At 37.4% G+C, this 16379-nt stretch overlaps 4 protein-coding genes across 8 annotated transcripts; 1 reads left to right on the forward strand and 3 right to left on the reverse strand.

Annotated features, from left to right (window-relative positions):
* Positions 1–377: 377 nt before the first annotated feature.
* On the reverse strand, positions 378–4121 carry LOC106335751 (mechanosensitive ion channel protein 10-like). Of its 4 annotated transcripts, none has more exons than XM_013774355.1 (7): positions 4009–4121; positions 3839–3899; positions 2208–3567; positions 2000–2123; positions 1171–1464; positions 889–1091; positions 378–797 (listed from the first exon to the last, which is right to left on the reverse strand). In XM_013774355.1, exons 3-7 carry the CDS (start codon positions 3548–3550, stop codon positions 551–553), a joined length of 2211 nt encoding a protein of 736 aa, XP_013629809.1. In that variant the 5' UTR covers positions 3551–3567; positions 3839–3899; positions 4009–4121; the 3' UTR covers positions 378–550. The 4 variants fall into 4 exon arrangements, with proteins under 4 accessions (XP_013629809.1, XP_013629808.1, XP_013629807.1 ...); XM_013774353.1 differs by having other exon boundaries at positions 379–797; positions 2208–3577; XM_013774352.1 differs by having other exon boundaries at positions 379–797; positions 2208–3577; positions 3839–3915; positions 4009–4120.
* Positions 4122–5305: 1184 nt separating this feature from the next.
* Positions 5306–5775, reverse strand: LOC106329648 (B3 domain-containing protein REM9-like). The gene is made up of 2 exons (XM_013768330.1): positions 5713–5775; positions 5306–5626 (listed from the first exon to the last, which is right to left on the reverse strand). The coding sequence occupies exons 1-2, from the start codon at positions 5773–5775 to the stop codon at positions 5306–5308; spliced, it is 384 nt and encodes a 127-aa protein (XP_013623784.1).
* A 2440-nt stretch (positions 5776–8215) lies between these two features.
* On the reverse strand, positions 8216–10659 carry LOC106335166. Of its 2 annotated transcripts, XM_013773611.1 has the most exons (3): positions 10528–10659; positions 8556–10144; positions 8216–8525 (listed from the first exon to the last, which is right to left on the reverse strand). In XM_013773611.1, exons 2-3 carry the CDS (start codon positions 10120–10122, stop codon positions 8362–8364), a joined length of 1731 nt encoding a protein of 576 aa, XP_013629065.1. In that variant the 5' UTR covers positions 10123–10144; positions 10528–10659; the 3' UTR covers positions 8216–8361. The 2 variants fall into 2 exon arrangements, with proteins under 2 accessions (XP_013629065.1, XP_013629064.1); XM_013773610.1 differs by having other exon boundaries at positions 8216–10144; positions 10528–10658.
* Positions 10660–13814: 3155 nt separating this feature from the next.
* On the forward strand, positions 13815–16232 carry LOC106335167 (calcium-dependent protein kinase 17-like). Its single transcript, XM_013773612.1, has 6 exons — positions 13815–14763; positions 14846–14998; positions 15084–15367; positions 15465–15592; positions 15670–15769; positions 15848–16232. The coding sequence occupies exons 1-6, from the start codon at positions 13953–13955 to the stop codon at positions 15941–15943; spliced, it is 1572 nt and encodes a 523-aa protein (XP_013629066.1). The 5' UTR covers positions 13815–13952; the 3' UTR covers positions 15944–16232.
* The last annotated feature ends 147 nt before the right edge of the window (positions 16233–16379 follow it).

Consider the following 16379-nt stretch of genomic DNA (forward strand, 5'->3'; position numbering starts at 1 on the left):
TTTTTGTTATTTAAAAAAAACTTTATAATTTTAAAAGTTAATATCGACAAATATTTAAATATTTAGCATATAGAGGTATAGTATTACAATATTAAATTATATATATTTAATTTATAGTATCTATAAATCCAATGTATCATCTATTGTTTAAATCCAATTATTGATAGCCTAATAAAAAATTTTGGTATGCCCAAAATTTAAATGATAAGATTGGATATTAAATGTAACATGAATAAAATTTTTAGGAATAGGTCTATTAGGTCCATTTTTAAAAAAAATCACACATGAATCAAAGTCGTAACTTTTGTTTTAATATATAAAATGTGACTGACGTCAAATAAAAATGTTGAAATAAGTTTGGAACAACGTCCATTTCATTAAGAACTTGGAATACTGATTTCATCTTCTATTCATAAAAAAAAAAAAAAGTTTAGAACTTGCAATATTGATTTCATCTTATAATCTAACAGTCTAAGATAAACAATTCACCACAACATTTGATAATAATAACTTAAAAACGGTTTAGTAAAAAAAAACCAAACCGGTGTTTTTAATTTTTGTCGGACTTGGTGAGATGAACATGTTGAGGAAGGAGACTATAGTCAATGTGAAGATCCTCCAATATTTTCTTAATAGCCAAAGCCTGTTCGGTCCTTCTGATATTCCTCTCACTGTATTCCTGAAACGTGATGGTGTGGTTGCTGTATAGAGCCATCTTCAGCTTGTTCATGTTCTCTATCTCCTTAACCACCACCGTGTGTATAGGTGACCAATGATGCGGATTCTGCTCCAAGTAACTGATTGTTTTCCATAGAACAAAACCAAATCAAGAACTCTTTCAAGATTTGATCAAGAAGAGTTTCAAATGAGTGAAGGGTGGTAACTTACTCAGCGATTCTTTCTTTGAGATGTGCGATCTTGGAGATTGGTGTTGAAAACGCTATAGAGAACTCCACTGTTTCGCTCATATCAGGACTTCTGAAGTAGTTGCTTATCGGTTTCGTGGCTAAAACTGCGTTAGGATAATACACTTTCTCGTTGTCAAGCTTCAAGAACACTGTAGATAACAGATTCATCTCTTCAACCAGCAACTGAAAAGACCGCAAAAATGTGAAGCCGAAGACATATGGAAAAAATGTAATGGATTCTTTTGGTGGTGAGTGTTTTTACCGGGACACCGTCGACAACGCAGCGATCACCAACATCATAAGGATGCATAACGAAGACAAAGATAATGGATTCGAAGAGATTTTTGCAAGTGCTTCCGATTATAAAAGCTAGAGCCACCATTTGAGTGGAGAAGAAGAGCAAAACCTTGGTCGTTGCTACTTCTAGAAGCAGCAGCCAAATGATAAGGGTAACCACCATCAAGATCGCTGTCACAAGTTTGTTTAACTGCTTAACCGCCGTTTTTGTGTCGTTTAAGGAATGCGCTAGAGCTTTCCTGCTAGTGTACACCTTAACCTGATCATATAACAGCAACAACAACACAAGTGGTTAAACACAAGAAACACAGACTCTGATTCGTAATAACCAGTACCAGTCCATATTTCTGAATGTATTAAACAAATTTTCAACAATGTTCTTTTTTACGTTTTTTAAATATAACATAAATTACACTACAATTTCATATCCTAATTCAATTCTATTAATGACTGATTAAGATAATTGCATGATTAGTCAATGCTTATCATTAACATTTGACTATAATTGAGCATGTTAATACAAAATTTTATATTTAAGAATCATATTTTTTAATAAAACACGTACTCAATATATTTATAAATTAAAAAAATTCCATAAGCAATATTAAAGTCCTACAAATATTACTATTATTATAAATGAATTATAAACTCTATTCACATAAATACTAACAAAAAAAATAATATGAAAAATAAATAAATATATATCCCTCAAGCTATATATAATCAATAACTTTGCCCTCTTGGTCCAGCCTTGGTAATAACTAATCTCTAAGAACAGAAAGCATGAAAGTTACCACCCATTCTGTGAAAGCTTTTCTGGTGATTTTACCAGTCTCAGCAGCACCATCAAACAAAGGAAACACAAGATCAACCTCTTCCTTAATCATGAACCTAAGCAAGTCTTCCTCCTCTATGAAACTAAAACAATAACCAAAAAAGCAGAGATCTCCATTAGAGAATGCACAGAGAAAAAAAGTATATGAATATTGGTTATTTACTCACTTGAAGCAAGGCTGAGCAACATTTCTAAAGACATGATAAGCAGCAGCCAAAGCCTCCATCTCACTAGTAATCTCCCCTCTATCACCTTTCTCTTTCCCATCGCCAAAAGCCGCCGTCTGATCCAACGTGTCAGAGATAGTAGACAGACCCGAAGTCCTAACCGCTTCCATCAAAACCCTCATCGTCCAAGCAGAGACTTTCTCACGCTTCATCTTGTGAACTTTCCCCATATCAATCACTTTCTTCTCCTTAACCTCTCCCTTCTTCACCACGCTAGCGAAACTCAAATGCCCCGTCCCCGGCTCCCTCCCCACCCTCTGGGCCTCCTCGATGAGCGGAGGCCCAGAGAGCGTCTGGAGGACGTACTGGTGGAACACGGAGTCTTGAATCCTATCGAAGAAGTTAACCACGTTGAAGTTCGCCGCGAGGATCTTTAATAAAAGAGTTTTTACCAGCCAGAGGAATGATCCGGTTAGAAGAGAGATGAGAGTTCTCGTGATAGCGGTGAGGATCTTGGTGGCCCCGGGTGAACGATCCACGTCGCGGTTGAAGAGGAACACCCACGCAACAAGAATCAAACTAAGCCATATAAAGACTTGAACGCTCTTCTTTAACCCGTGGACGAAGTAGAGCACTTTTCTTCTTAAGAGAAAGTTTGTTTCGATGAGGAAGACGACGAAACGCATGAACCAGTTCGTCACCAGCATCCCGCTGAACGTGACCATCACGAGCACGCACCATTTCCAAACTTCTAGCCCCCAGAAGGTGTGTTTCTTCAGGGAGTCGATGGTTAAGCTACAAACCAAAGAGGCTAAGACCGCTAAGAAGAAAGCTATCTCTATTAAAGTCAATAAGCTGATCTTTCTACGCATCTCTTTGCTCAGCTTCACCTTCTTGTAGATCTCTTCGTCTTCGTCCTTCTCCGCAGCCTCTACGGCTTTGCTTGGAGTGAGAGGTGTCGTTGAGCCGATGCTCCTTGTGGAGTTGTTGTTAGGAGAAGCTCTTCTGAAAGAGAAACGAGCGCCGAGCTGTTCTTTGACTTCCTCCTCTAGGTTGCTTGTGTCTACAGGACAAGGTGGTTCAACAAAACGGGATTTGGATTTGGAGTAAACCGACCTCGCAAAAGATTTTCTCTGAATTAAACCGGCGTTGCTCAGATTGGGAGATCTGGGAGGCTTGTGAGGGCTACCAGTAAGCTTAGAGATCTCAGGAGAAGAGGTTTTATTGATGGCAGAGTCTGGTGAAGCCATCTTTGATGAAAGCTCACCTGAGACGTTGATAACAACTTCTGTTTTTCCATTGCTACTCTTGCTTCCTGCCATTCCTATACTACTAGCATCCATTTTGACAACAAACGGCTCTGAAAATTTCTACAAAAAGACACAGATTAAGAACACTGTTGGGGTGATAAAGACCTTAAAGGCCAAGGGTTTAAGAAACTCTAAAGCTCTTTGTTCTTGGTTAAAAAAAAAACTTAAAATCTTCTAGCAGAGAGAGATGTGTAAGAAAGTAAGTGGATTTACACAGGAGGATTAATCTAGAGAAACTTACTAAATAAAGATCTAAACCCTCAAATAAACATATACAAATCTGTTACACCAAAAAAAAAACATATAAAAATCTGTACTTACCAGTAGTGTTCTTCTTCTTGCTCAATCAGCTCATTCTTGAGAAGAAGGCCCCAGAGAAGTGCTGAAGATAAAGGGAGCTGTTAGGAGTTTCAGTACACACACAACTACCACTTTTAAAGAGAAAGAATTCAATTATTTCGAAAAAAGGAGAGAAGAAAGTCGATAATGACCTCAAAGAGAAGATGATAATAGCAACTGAACAAGAGAGGTCATGGAGAAAGTTTTGCCTGAGAACCCCAGAAGCCAACAAAAACAAAAAGCCAAATGTTTTAGTATGAAGCGATGAAAGATAAGAAAAAGGGAGGTTTGAGAAGACAGTACATGAACAGAACACTAATTAATAATTACCTCTAAAAGCCGGTCCAAAGAGTGAGTGAGAGAGATCTCGAGACTTTTCAAGCCTAATAACTTGATAAACTATTTACGGTAAATTGGAAACTGTGATTTAACTTTCTTTTTATAATAGAAGATGCTAAGGCCATGATTATCCCTAAAAAACCCACTGTGGGTTTCTTAGTTTTAAAAAAAAAAAAAAAAAAAAAAATTAAAGAGCAAACCAATCGCGGACCGCCACGTGTCAGTTGGGCCCGCGAACAGTGTAAGAAACTCACTAAGATCGGTTCTTAATTAGTAGTTTTTGTAACCGATCCTTAAGGGTTTTGTGGGGGCCCACGCACTAAAAAACTCACTAAGGACCCCGGATAATCATGCTCATAATCATGCTCTAAGAGCATATGCAATGGTGAAATCCTTAAGAATATTTTAGTAATATTTTTTTTTTTGGTTTTTGTTTGAATAGTTAAGGATTCGAATCAAAAATGGTCGTCCAATGGTGTTCCCGAAGATGGATCCTTATAGAAAAAAAAAAAATTATTAATTTTTTTTTAAATTGAAATTGAAATTTGTTTTTAAAACTGAAATTGTAGTTTGTAGTGCTTTGGTGATGTTAAATCAGTTGGTTAAACTTAAACCAAGACTGGTTATGTCAATTGAGCGGTCAGATTGAAGAGGAGGCATCCGGTTCAGTTAGACGGTTTAACTCTGTGTGTGTACTTCTTTTGTGTTTCTTGTTCTTCTTCTTTGAGAGTTTGATTGAGAGAGAAAACGATTGTGTGTGAGAAGTGTGATCACACATTCGTGAATTTGAGCGGGAAGATCCTAAACAGATTGAGATTAACTAAACAAAAGATAAAAGAGAAGAGAATGAAGAGAAGCAAGATTGTAGTTAGCTAAACAGATTTAAACTTACAAGAGTAGAGGAAAAAGATTTAAACTTATAAAAGTAAGTTGATACTCGAGAAACACAAGAACTTGAGTCTAAACTGAACTGATCATTACATTGTAGCAAGGAAAACAAGATGATAGAAGCTCTAAACAAGTCCGAGATACATAGCTAAAGAGACACAAGCTAAAGAGACGGAAGACATTGCCTCTGTTCCTCCTGAAATAAAAAAACAAGTTTCCACGTCAAGACTTACTAATCTCATTGTCATCAGCATCACCCGCGTCGGCTTCTTCCTTGATGATGTGAGGATGTGTATACTGAATCTCACAACAGCTAGGACCAAAAGGAGTGACATGAAACACCATGTCTCCTTCGTGTTTGAAGATGACAAGGTCACCGATTTGAAGGTCATGTGCTGTGGTGAAATCTTTCCAACCTCTGGTGAGTGTCCTGTCTTCTTGTATCACTTCCCAAGTTTGATCTGAAGCGTCTGATCTTAGTTTCCATGTTTTCTGGTTCGTCTTCCCTTCTATGTGCTTTGAGAAGAAGGCAAGTGGTATTGTCTACAAGAAAAGGCAAAGTTAATCAAACAAGAAATACATCTAATCAAGAAACGCATGTAAACAAATAGAGAGAGTGAGGTTCTTACGACGCCACTTTGGAAACCAGGAAGCAGCGGCTTAAAGAAATGAGGTTCATGTGGATTCGCCATCTGCAAACAAGAAACGAATGTAAACAATATCAGTATTGAATTGATTCCCAACTCCTTTTGAAATCCTAATTTCAAACCAGAAGAACCCGAAATCGATGCTAGCAGTATCGTCTTCACACCAATTTTTTACAAACGCAAAAAGCCCAAAATTCGAATTGAAACCCTAATTACAAACGCAACAAACCCCCAAATTGTGTTCGAACCCTAAGTTGAAACGATATCGATTGAACATTCAAATTAATATATATCGATGAATCTACCTTGTTCAGTCGACGGAGACAAATCACCGTCGTTCGCCGCGGGAATAGTTGTCTGTCGTCGCGGGATTCGCCTTCGCTTCGTCGAGAGAGCAATCGCCTTTCTTCGTCGGGACTTTTTTTTTCTGCTTCGGTCGAGAATGACCAATGTTTTACGCGTAACCAAACCGAAATCTCTTCCATCCATTCAAAACACGCCACGTACCCTAAGGATCAAGTCCTAAAAATCCTTAATAACGTATCAATCCTTACTCTTATTAACCAAACAACTATTATTATAATCTTCTTAACCTATGATTAAACGCCAAGGACCCTGCATGTACCTCCGTTGCGTACGCTCTAAGAAGGTGGTGGAGTTTTGACCCAAAAAAAAAAAAGATGGTGGTGGAGTAAGTAGCAATGATAAAAGTATTTAGAATAGTAATTGCTAACTCCTGACAATATCGTTTACAGCAAAACTATAGTTCAATATTATTATATATGTATTGGGGTAAATGTCCATACACTTTTTAACTTCTTTTTTTTGTCAAAGTACCTAGATAACCTAAGTACTATTTATCATTAAATACTTTTCATAACTCCTATGTACTGCTAAGCTGACACACAAAAAGACAATGCTCTGTGCTAAAATGTCAAAAAATAAAATATGAATTTTGTAAAAATTTTATGTTTTCCACAATTTCCAACTTCGGGCAAGAAAATTCAAAACTGAAGTTGCCAACCGAAAAAGTAATCAAAACTGAAGTTCCAAAAGGATTAATAAACTATAATTTCCAGCTTTCTAATTAAAACACAACTTTTATTTATTTATGGGGTTAAAAGACACCAAATAAACATAATGATTTTTCGTTTGACTGTGACAAGTTTGGACAGTGGCCATACCACTCACTGTCTCAATCGATTAGCAGCAATTCCATTACTTATTGCTAGGCCTGGACGTTCGGATACCCGTTGGCATTCAGATCAGGTTTTTCGAGTTTTCGGATTTTCGGGTTTACGCTTCTAGGTCCCATACTAAAATTTTATTAGTACGGATCGGGTTTGGATAATAACACTTCGGGTTCGGTTCAAAATTGTATTGCATCATAAAACCCATAAAGTAATCATATATCGTACGGGTTCGGGTTATATCGGTTCGGTTCGGATATAACCAAAGTAAAAAATAAATTTTTTGAAGTAAAACATAAATAAAAACATCTAAATTAAATAAAAATTAATCTATCACATATAAAATTGATAAAATAACAATAAAATGTTAAATCAAGCATGAAAACAAACATCATTTGTAAAAAATATGTATTGCATTATAGAGAGTAGACTTTTTATTTCAATGAACAAATTATAAAATACTTATTTATAAATAATTGTGTACTTAAAGTATTTATTAAAATTTTAATATTTATTATTATGTATAATATTACCACAAATATTGAATTTAATAATTGGAATACTTATATATATTTCAAAATATTTATATTGACTATTAATTTCGGATTTTTTGGGTTACCCGTTCGGGTTCGGTTAATAACACTTCGGGTTCGGATATTTTTTGTACCACCCTACAAGACCCGTTCGAGTATTTTTTATGTTTCGAGTCGGATAACGGATCGGGTTTTTCGGTTCGGATTCGGTTCGGATTTCGGGTTTCGGATTTTATGCCGAGGTCTACTTCTTGCTGGAGAGCTATTATTAGTCATTCCGGTAATTAACGCGCGTGCATGGCATCACTAATATCTATTATTACTACTATTACTATATAACTAATTGTACTTGGTGGTAGCTGCTCTTTTCTTCATCATTGGTGGCTGGTCTCGTGGAAGATTATATATTGTTTAATTAATAAGCTTTGTTTTTCAACATCTAAATAACGTGACTATTATCGTTATGGGTTAATTAAGTTTGACTAGTGGGTTCATTCGAGACCATCCAAAGCCTAAAACGAGTACATCCAAAGTGTCCGCATCGTCGCTTTAACAAGATTTTTTTTTTTTTTTTTTGACAAGATTTAGAGACTCTAAAACCATTCCACATGATGATGTCTCGAGTAACCAGTTTTAGTGCCATTCATGGTCTTCTTCCTTTCCTTTTGTTCTTCATACGGTTCCCGGCTTCCCGTATGTTTCTTTAAGTCGTTTCCTTCACGTTGCAAGACCAATGTTGGAGTTTAAGAGCTCTCCGTGGTAGATACGTTGGGGATAAAATATTAGGAAATTTTGAAAAGATCCATTATGATTGAGCAAACATGCAAGAAACTCGCTCTTGATAAAACTAGTAACCACAAACACATACCCATCGATCATCATCTTTATTATAGAAGCAACTTTCACCTTCAAAGAGAAGGAGGCACGTACTGTCTAGACAAACTAAACAGATCTTTACCCTCAAATGGCGATGTCCATTCTCTCCCATTCCCCACTAAAGCAGCTTCCTGCACTCCCATTGCCATGCCCATCGTTCTTGTCCTTCCATTCATGTTTGCTTCATATGGGGATGATGCCGCTACGTACTGTTGTTGGTTTGGTCTCGGACAAGCTAGGCCTCTGTCTAAACTCCAATCAATGTTGTTGTAATCCGAATATCCCGCTGACCCATCCGTGTTCCAGTCCACCCCAGATGAAGATGTTGATCCATACCCCGAGAAGAGCCCAAGAGAAGCAGCTGGTGCCACAGCATGCTGTGAAGAAGCAGAACCTCCTGCCGTTCTGTGACCGTTGTTCCCCTGGCCTTGATATTGTCGGTACTGAAGCTGCTGGTACATCAGATTTGAATTCAGATCACTAGGAGGCAGAGTTCTTGTGGGCAAGTAACCGTTAGATTGTGCCGCCTCATCAGATCTATTTGCAGAGTACCAATCGCTGCCTCCTGATACAGTAAAGGATGAATTCATGGTAGAGACAGGTAACTGAGTGCGTTGTTGTTGTTGCTGCATCGCCATAACTGGTTCCCTCTGCTGAAGTCTCTTGAATTGACCACCTTGAGCCGACACATAATGCGTTTCTTCTCTTGGCCGCGGCAGCTGTGTCTGTTGAGTTAACATGCGTTTCTTCTCTTCCATGGCAGCATTCTGTTGCATTTTCAACCACTGCAATTCCGTGTGAATTCTATCTACTCTTTCGTTTCCGGATTCTCCATTAACATAGCTGGATCCTCTGAGGTAACCGAGACTCTTTCTGTCTTCTTCTCCCCCTGCAGTATACATGCCTGAGTTAGGTTGCAACTGGGCGGCTACTCTGTTTTGGCTTTCCTGCACAGAAGGGACTCTGCTAACGGACGCATTATCACTAACATCCTCTGCTTTTACTGAAGCAGTAGATTGCTCTTCCTTCTGTCTTGTTAACGATTCCTCTGCTTTCTCAATATCCCCTTCCGCTGTAACCACAGCCTTTTCTACATCCTGCTTTGCGCACTTATATTCCCTTTCCAACTCCAAGATTCTCCCCAGCTCTTGCGATATGTCAAGCTTCAAGTTCCCAGAGGCGGGATCTAGTTTCGTATCAGCTACACTCGCCCCACTATCATCAAGCAGCCAATTAACAGACTCTTCTAGCTTCCCTTCATTCAACATCAGAGCGTAAGTCGCACGCTCATGAGAAATCCCCATCACTATGACCTGCACCTGCTGAACAAGGACTTCGAGTTTCCTCGACATCAGAAACTGACAGCACCGCTCATGCAACTCCTGAGCTCGCTTCTCCTTCTGCCGCTGATGCTTTCTCTCGTTCTTCAGCCGCATCTTCTCTCGCTTATTATCGTTGTCAGCTGCTCCCGGAATGGCTTCTTGCTTTGCGGTGGCTGTCGTAGGTAGTGCCTTCTCTTTGTGATCTTCCGAATCGCCTGACCAGCTACCGTTGTTAGAGACGGAATCAAAGTCGGCGGTGGTTGAATCCGAGTCATCAATGCTTCTGAAACGGCCGTTATTGTGAAGCGATGAGGAACCATTCAGTGTCTCAACGGTTTGAAAAGTCCCTAAGAGAGGATTGTAAGCACCACCAGTAGTTGCACCTATGGATCCAGAGGCTTGGCTTGGTGCCTTCTGTGAATCATTAACAATCTTCTTGTCTCTTGATTTGGTCTTTGATACGGTAGACATCTTCTCAAAAACAAAGTTAATCCTGCAATTCTCACAGAAAACGATAATAATCAATACATAGCAGTAATCTTCTCGTTGAACATCAAAGATCAATGAAGAGCATCAACCTAATAGCGAATATCGAAAACGCATAGATCCATCGGAAGAGCGAAACAAGAAATCAAACAACATTTCTACAAATACTTCCATCGAATATGGTTCAAAGAGCAAAATCTCGAGGCGGAGGATGATCTAAGCAGGCGAATCCGAACCATAAGTCATTGATTGAGCAACGAAGGGACGAAATTCGAGCGAATCAAGAAAACCTAAAGGCGATTCTGATGAATAATAATCTAAATCGTGGTATAGATCAGTGACGAGAGGTTGCCAGAGAGAGAGAGAGAGAGAGAGAGGGAGGGAGAGAACCTGCTTGGTCTTGATCGGCGTCGTTGACGGAGAAGCAGAATCCGGAGAAAAAAGAAGAAGCTGAGCTAAGGCGATGAGGATAATACCAAATGTCTCGGCGTTTCGATTCCCCCAAATCGATAAATTAGGGCTTTGTTACGAGGGAAAATAAACCAATTTTTTTAACAGAGTGTATAGTAAATCATTTTTAACGATTCTGAGCCATTTGATTTATGTTCTTCTACATTTTCAGTTATTATTTTTTTCTTTTTCATGATCATTTCCAGTTGTACTTGTTTGATTTCAGTTGTCACAAACTGATTAATAAAACAAATTTACATTAATATAAAGTGTAAATCTAAAAATACATACTTATGAAGTTATGATCATAATGAAGAAAGCAGAGCCTAGGTCCGAGACAGATCGGGTATCCGGAAAATTTTAAGGTATCCGGATCCGGATCCTTATCCGGCGGATCCATAATTTTACTATCGTTATCCGGTCCGGATCCGGGGTTCTCGGATATCCGGGTGTCGGATATTTTTCTAAAAATTGTAATATCCGGCGGATATCCGGATCCGGATTTGGATCTTTCAAATAAATAAAAAATAATATTAATATATATATATATAAAATATTAACAATAATTTAAAAAATGTATATATATTGTCTTTAATTATTTCTATGTATAATATTACAAAATTTACATAAAATTTATATATACTATTATAAAAATGAAAATATATTAAATAAAATTAATTTTTATATATAGATATTACTATTTTTAATATATTTATTAATAAAACTTACGGATCCGGATATCCGGACTTAAAAATTAAGATACCCGGATCCGAATCCGGCTTTGACGGATCCAACATTTTACTTTCCGGATCGAATATCCGAATTTTCGGAACGGATCCGGATCGAATTTTTGATCGAATCTGGATCTCGGATAAAAGTCCCAAGCCTAAGCAGAGGTGAGTATTGAGCATAAATTTCCTCTTCGGTGGTAATTTATACTTTACTTTAAGTGGCTGTTTGGTTTCAGCCAGTAGAAACAGTGAAAAAGATGGAACTTACCAACATTCAAATCATGCACATTCATCCAAGCTGTCACACCATGGGAAGGACCTCTATCTTGTGTCCTAACTTACATAGATTTATGCTTTTTTTTTAACACAACATAGATTTATACTGTATATAAATTTACTATATAACTTAATTATTTTTAGGCTGTAACTGGAAATAGATTTTATGAATGTTCGGAATGAAAGGAATTAGAAAAAAATGGAATGTTAACATTGGAATGGTAGCAGTTATGGAATAACTTAAAATTACATGAGCTTAATCGTAGAAAATATTTTTCTAACATAAATGGTAATATTTTAAAGGAATGGAATGGAATGACATTAAGTGTAATTTTAATTAAATTATTAAGACTATTCTCATTATACTAAGTAAATGCATCTGACAAAAATATAGTTGCTTCTTCGGATGATTTGTAAGTTTGATCACTACAGAGTGTTTAAATAAGAAAATATGTTGTTATTTTTAGTTTAAGGTTGTAACAAATCATAGAATCTCAAGCCAAAGTTCAAAAAAAAAAAACAAATCATAGAATCTACCAGAATTTTTAAATTTAAAATCATAACAAATCTACCATTTGACTGCAAAAAAGTAAGTACCATCTAAACATAATTAAAAATATCTAATTTTGTTTCATTCCACCCCATTCTCGTAACTTTTTTCTTCTGAATGATTTATTACTGTATTTCTTATGTTTCTATTTATCCCACCGGAATTATTGGAATATGATCTTTTTATTTTATTTTATGTAACTGGTAATTTTATTTTGGAATCAAATGGAATGACCCATTCCACATACTCCAATTCCAAATTTTGTTGATCCAGTTACATCCTTAATGTGTATGTTGATTTGTTGACATAAAAAAGCTACTATCTCTTAATTAGTTGTTCACTTTGCTTTGTTTGATAACAGTAACTAATTCACTAAAATTTTTGTATAAGGAATTTCAAAAACACACTAATTTCCTTATTTTGTATAAGTTTCTGATTTAATTATTTTTAATATTTACTTGTAATTTACTTATTTTTTTACTTTACTTTTCATGAACACATTTATATGTAATATATGCATCTATCTCGTCTCTAGATGTCTTTGTACGGCATTGAATTTAAACATATCTCGTCTCTAGATGTCTTTGTACGGCATTGAATTTAGCGATGTCAACTATCACTCTTCTGGTCACCTAATTACAACAACGTTATGGACCAAACATATGTCAACTGTGAACGTTCTATCATTGTCCTCCACTTTACCTCATTTAGATGTAGTTAGAAACCAGAACGCTTTTCTTCACTTTTACAAAGTGAATTTTCTTGCGCACTCGGTTATATAAATGGACTCATTTGCTTGACAAACTGTCAAAAGAAACAAAATGGGCTTAATACAATTGCCAAAGCTAAACACTAGTTTCTTAATCATAATGTTGGTGTTTGTAGGTATTTTCGTGATGGTTCTGCTGGTTTTCGGGTTCTATTGGTTTACCTTGTGTAGTAAAAGATGGTGGTTTCATCTCTTGCATCAACAGTGTCAGTACCATGAATTGTCATGTTGTCATTACCGTACCTTGGAGTTGCATCACCACTTCCAAAATGGTTCCTGTTTTGGCACCACCAAGGCTTAACAGTTCTCGTACTGATTCAGTCATTCCTCCACCTACTCCCACTGGATTTAAACTAGGGCTTTTGTTGTTACCAATAGATTTGAGAGATTTATATGAAAAACCGAACTGAAAAAGATAATATAAGATATATGAATGTCATATCATAAAATATTTCAATGATGTTAAATGGAAAATATGACATTTTTGTATGTAGCCAGCTGGATTTTCATATTATTATCTTGTCGTGATTTGCTCATAAAATAACTAATGACGATTTTCAATAAATTAAATTAGTTTTAATTGTGTAATACATGTCAAAATCCCACGAATTAGAACTTAGTTTCCCACATATCAGATCTGATGAATAGATTTTTGCAACATGTCAACTTCAAGGTCAATTATATATTAAAATATATGACATGTGGAAGATAAGAAGAACATACAGTTCTGTAACAAATAGACATCCCTAGGATTAGCTGTCAACCTTTGTCTTAACTCCTAAACCTCTTTCTGTTTTACTTTAAATAACCAAGTTACAGACAAGCTTTGGTCCTAAACTTCCTCTCTATCAACAATTCCTATAACCCTTTGAACCCAAAGGCCAAAAACATTCTATTCATAGCCATTCACAACCAAAACACCTTAACTTCCTTGCTAATCAAGAAACACAAACCAGAGGAAGAAAACAAGAGAAAAAAAACACACAAAGAACACAACCTTTCTAATTCTCCTTCCTCTCCCCCACCCTTTAATGCAACAATGGGGAATTGTTGCTCCGGACGGGACTCAGAAGATGGACACACACAAGACAAGGGCCTAACCGATTCAAACGCTGTTGGTCCAACCGCTGAACCTCCTGTAGCACAATCCAAACACGCCCCTCCTTCACCACCTCCCGCAACAAAACAAGGCCCTATAGGACCTGTCTTAGGTCGCCCCATGGAAGATGTAAAATCTTCATATTCTCTAGGCAAAGAGCTAGGCCGAGGGCAGTTTGGTGTCACGCACCTCTGCACACAGAAGGCAACAGGTCAGCAGTTCGCTTGCAAGACCATTGCCAAAAGAAAGCTTGTGAACAAAGAAGACATAGAGGATGTAAGAAGGGAAGTGCAGATAATGCATCACATGACTGGTCAGCCAAACATTGTGGAGCTTAAAGGAGCTTACGAGGATAAGCATTCTGTGCATTTGGTCATGGAGCTTTGTGCTGGTGGAGAGTTGTTCGATAGGATTATTGCTAAAGGACATTACTCTGAGAGAGCAGCTGCTTCTTTGTTGCGAACAATTGTTCAGATTATTCATACTTGCCATTCAATGGGGGTTATCCACAGAGACTTGAAGCCTGAGAATTTTCTGTTGCTGAACAAAGATGAGAACTCTCCTCTCAAAGCCACTGACTTTGGGCTCTCCGTTTTTTACAAGCCAGGAGAGGTGTTTAAAGACATAGTGGGTAGTGCTTATTACATAGCACCAGAGGTTTTGAAAAGAAAGTATGGACCAGAAGCTGATATTTGGAGTATTGGTGTCATGTTGTATATCCTCTTGTGTGGTGTCCCACCCTTCTGGGCTGGTAAAGTTTTTATAAACATATCTAGATATGTTTATTTTTTTAATATATATATTCATGTGTTTTGATTACCTGATGATGATAGAATCGGAGAATGGAATATTCAACGCCATCCTAAAGAGTCATGTTGATTTCTCAAGTGATCCATGGCCATCCATCTCACCTCAGGCGAAGGATCTTGTTAAGAAGATGCTCAACTCTGATCCTAAGCAAAGACTAACTGCTGCTCAAGTTCTCAGTAAGCATAACTAATAACCACAAAGCATAACAGTCTTTCTCTCCATAACAATTAATGTTTTTCTCTCTTTTTTTTTTTTGTAAAGACCATCCATGGATTAAGGAGGATGGAGAAGCACCAGATGTTCCTCTTGACAACGCGGTGATGTCCAGGCTCAAGCAATTCAAAGCAATGAACAATTTCAAGAAAGTTGCGTTACGGGTGATAGCAGGTTGCTTATCAGAGGAAGAGATCATGGGGTTGAAAGAGATGTTTAAAGGTATGGACACTGACAGCAGTGGAACAATTACACTCGAGGAGCTAAGACAGGGACTAGCTAAGCAAGGTACAAGGCTGTCAGAATACGAAGTCCAGCAGTTAATGGAAGCTGTAAGTCCTTTTGCGTGCTAACTACAGTTTTAGATTTTGTGATATGCTGAGCAACAAGGAAGGAGGACTTACCACTGATTTTGCTTTGATTCTACAGGCCGATGCTGATGGTAATGGAACAATAGACTATGGTGAGTTTATCGCAGCCACAATGCATATTAACAGACTTGACAGAGAAGAACATCTCTACTCAGCCTTCCAGCACTTTGACAAAGACAACAGCGGGTAAGCACTCAACACTTTTGTGATAATGGTTGCTGTGAAGTCAAATGTTCACTTCAAATAATGCTTGCTCTTCCCAGATATATCACAATGGAAGAGCTGGAGCAAGCCCTCCGGGAATTTGGGATGAGTGATGGCAGAGACATTAAAGAGATAATTTCAGAGGTTGATGGAGACAATGTAAGAAACAACAGCCCCCTTGAAACTGAAACAAAGTATTTAACAATCTCGATATTAATAACCAAATTTCTGATGCAGGATGGTCGGATCAACTATGATGAGTTTGTGGCAATGATGAGAAAAGGAAACCCGGATCCTATCCCAAAGAAACGGCGTGAACTTTCATTTAAATGACCCAATTGTTGAAGTAGAGGAAGAGAGAAGATAGAAAGAGAGCAGAACAAGACAAAAGGCACATCAAAAGTTGCTAATCATTGAACTGGAGGAGAGATCTTTAAGGGTGGAGAAGGAAAACAAATTCATTAATTGGGGATTTGGGGGAGGTGTTTGATTTGTATGTACATTTTCTTTCTGGTTGTTTACTACTACAGCTTCTTAAAGGTGCCATGGGTTTCTCAATGTACTTAAAACTTCTTTTTCGATTCTCTTGTATGTGTTAGTGTTATTTGTTCTTTACTTCCTAGCAAGCCACCTGAAACCAGTCCTTATAAGATACAAAGCTAAACGCAATGGCACTTTGAAACCAGCCCTGAAAAGATCAACAATGGCAAATGCAGTGTAAACCCAAAACCAAATCTACTTAATTAGACCTCGGTGGCAAAATATCCTT

This window comes from Brassica oleracea, chromosome C3 (assembly GCF_000695525.1).
Source record: "Brassica oleracea var. oleracea cultivar TO1000 chromosome C3, BOL, whole genome shotgun sequence".
Taxonomy (NCBI): Eukaryota; Viridiplantae; Streptophyta; class Magnoliopsida; order Brassicales; family Brassicaceae; genus Brassica; species Brassica oleracea.

Coding starts and splice junctions, on each gene's coding strand:
- LOC106335751 (XM_013774355.1), bottom strand. CDS start 3,550: ATGGATGCTAGTAGTATAGGAATGGCAGGAAGCAAGAGTAGCAATGGA. Junction 1,465..1,999: donor AAGCTTTCACAGAATGGGTG/GTAACTTTCATG, acceptor TTATATGATCAG/GTTAAGGTGTACACTAGCAG. Junction 798..888: donor CTCAAAGAAAGAATCGCTGA/GTAAGTTACCAC, acceptor GAAAACAATCAG/TTACTTGGAGCAGAATCCGC.
- LOC106329648 (XM_013768330.1), bottom strand. CDS start 5,775: ATGGCGAATCCACATGAACCTCATTTCTTTAAGCCGCTGCTTCCTGGT. Junction 5,627..5,712: donor CTGGTTTCCAAAGTGGCGTC/GTAAGAACCTCA, acceptor CTTTTCTTGTAG/ACAATACCACTTGCCTTCTT.
- LOC106335166 (XM_013773610.1), bottom strand. CDS start 10,122: ATGTCTACCGTATCAAAGACCAAATCAAGAGACAAGAAGATTGTTAAT.
- LOC106335167 (XM_013773612.1), top strand. CDS start 13,953: ATGGGGAATTGTTGCTCCGGACGGGACTCAGAAGATGGACACACACAA. Junction 14,764..14,845: donor TGTCCCACCCTTCTGGGCTG/GTAAAGTTTTTA, acceptor TGATGATGATAG/AATCGGAGAATGGAATATTC. Junction 15,593..15,669: donor TTTGACAAAGACAACAGCGG/GTAAGCACTCAA, acceptor TGCTCTTCCCAG/ATATATCACAATGGAAGAGC.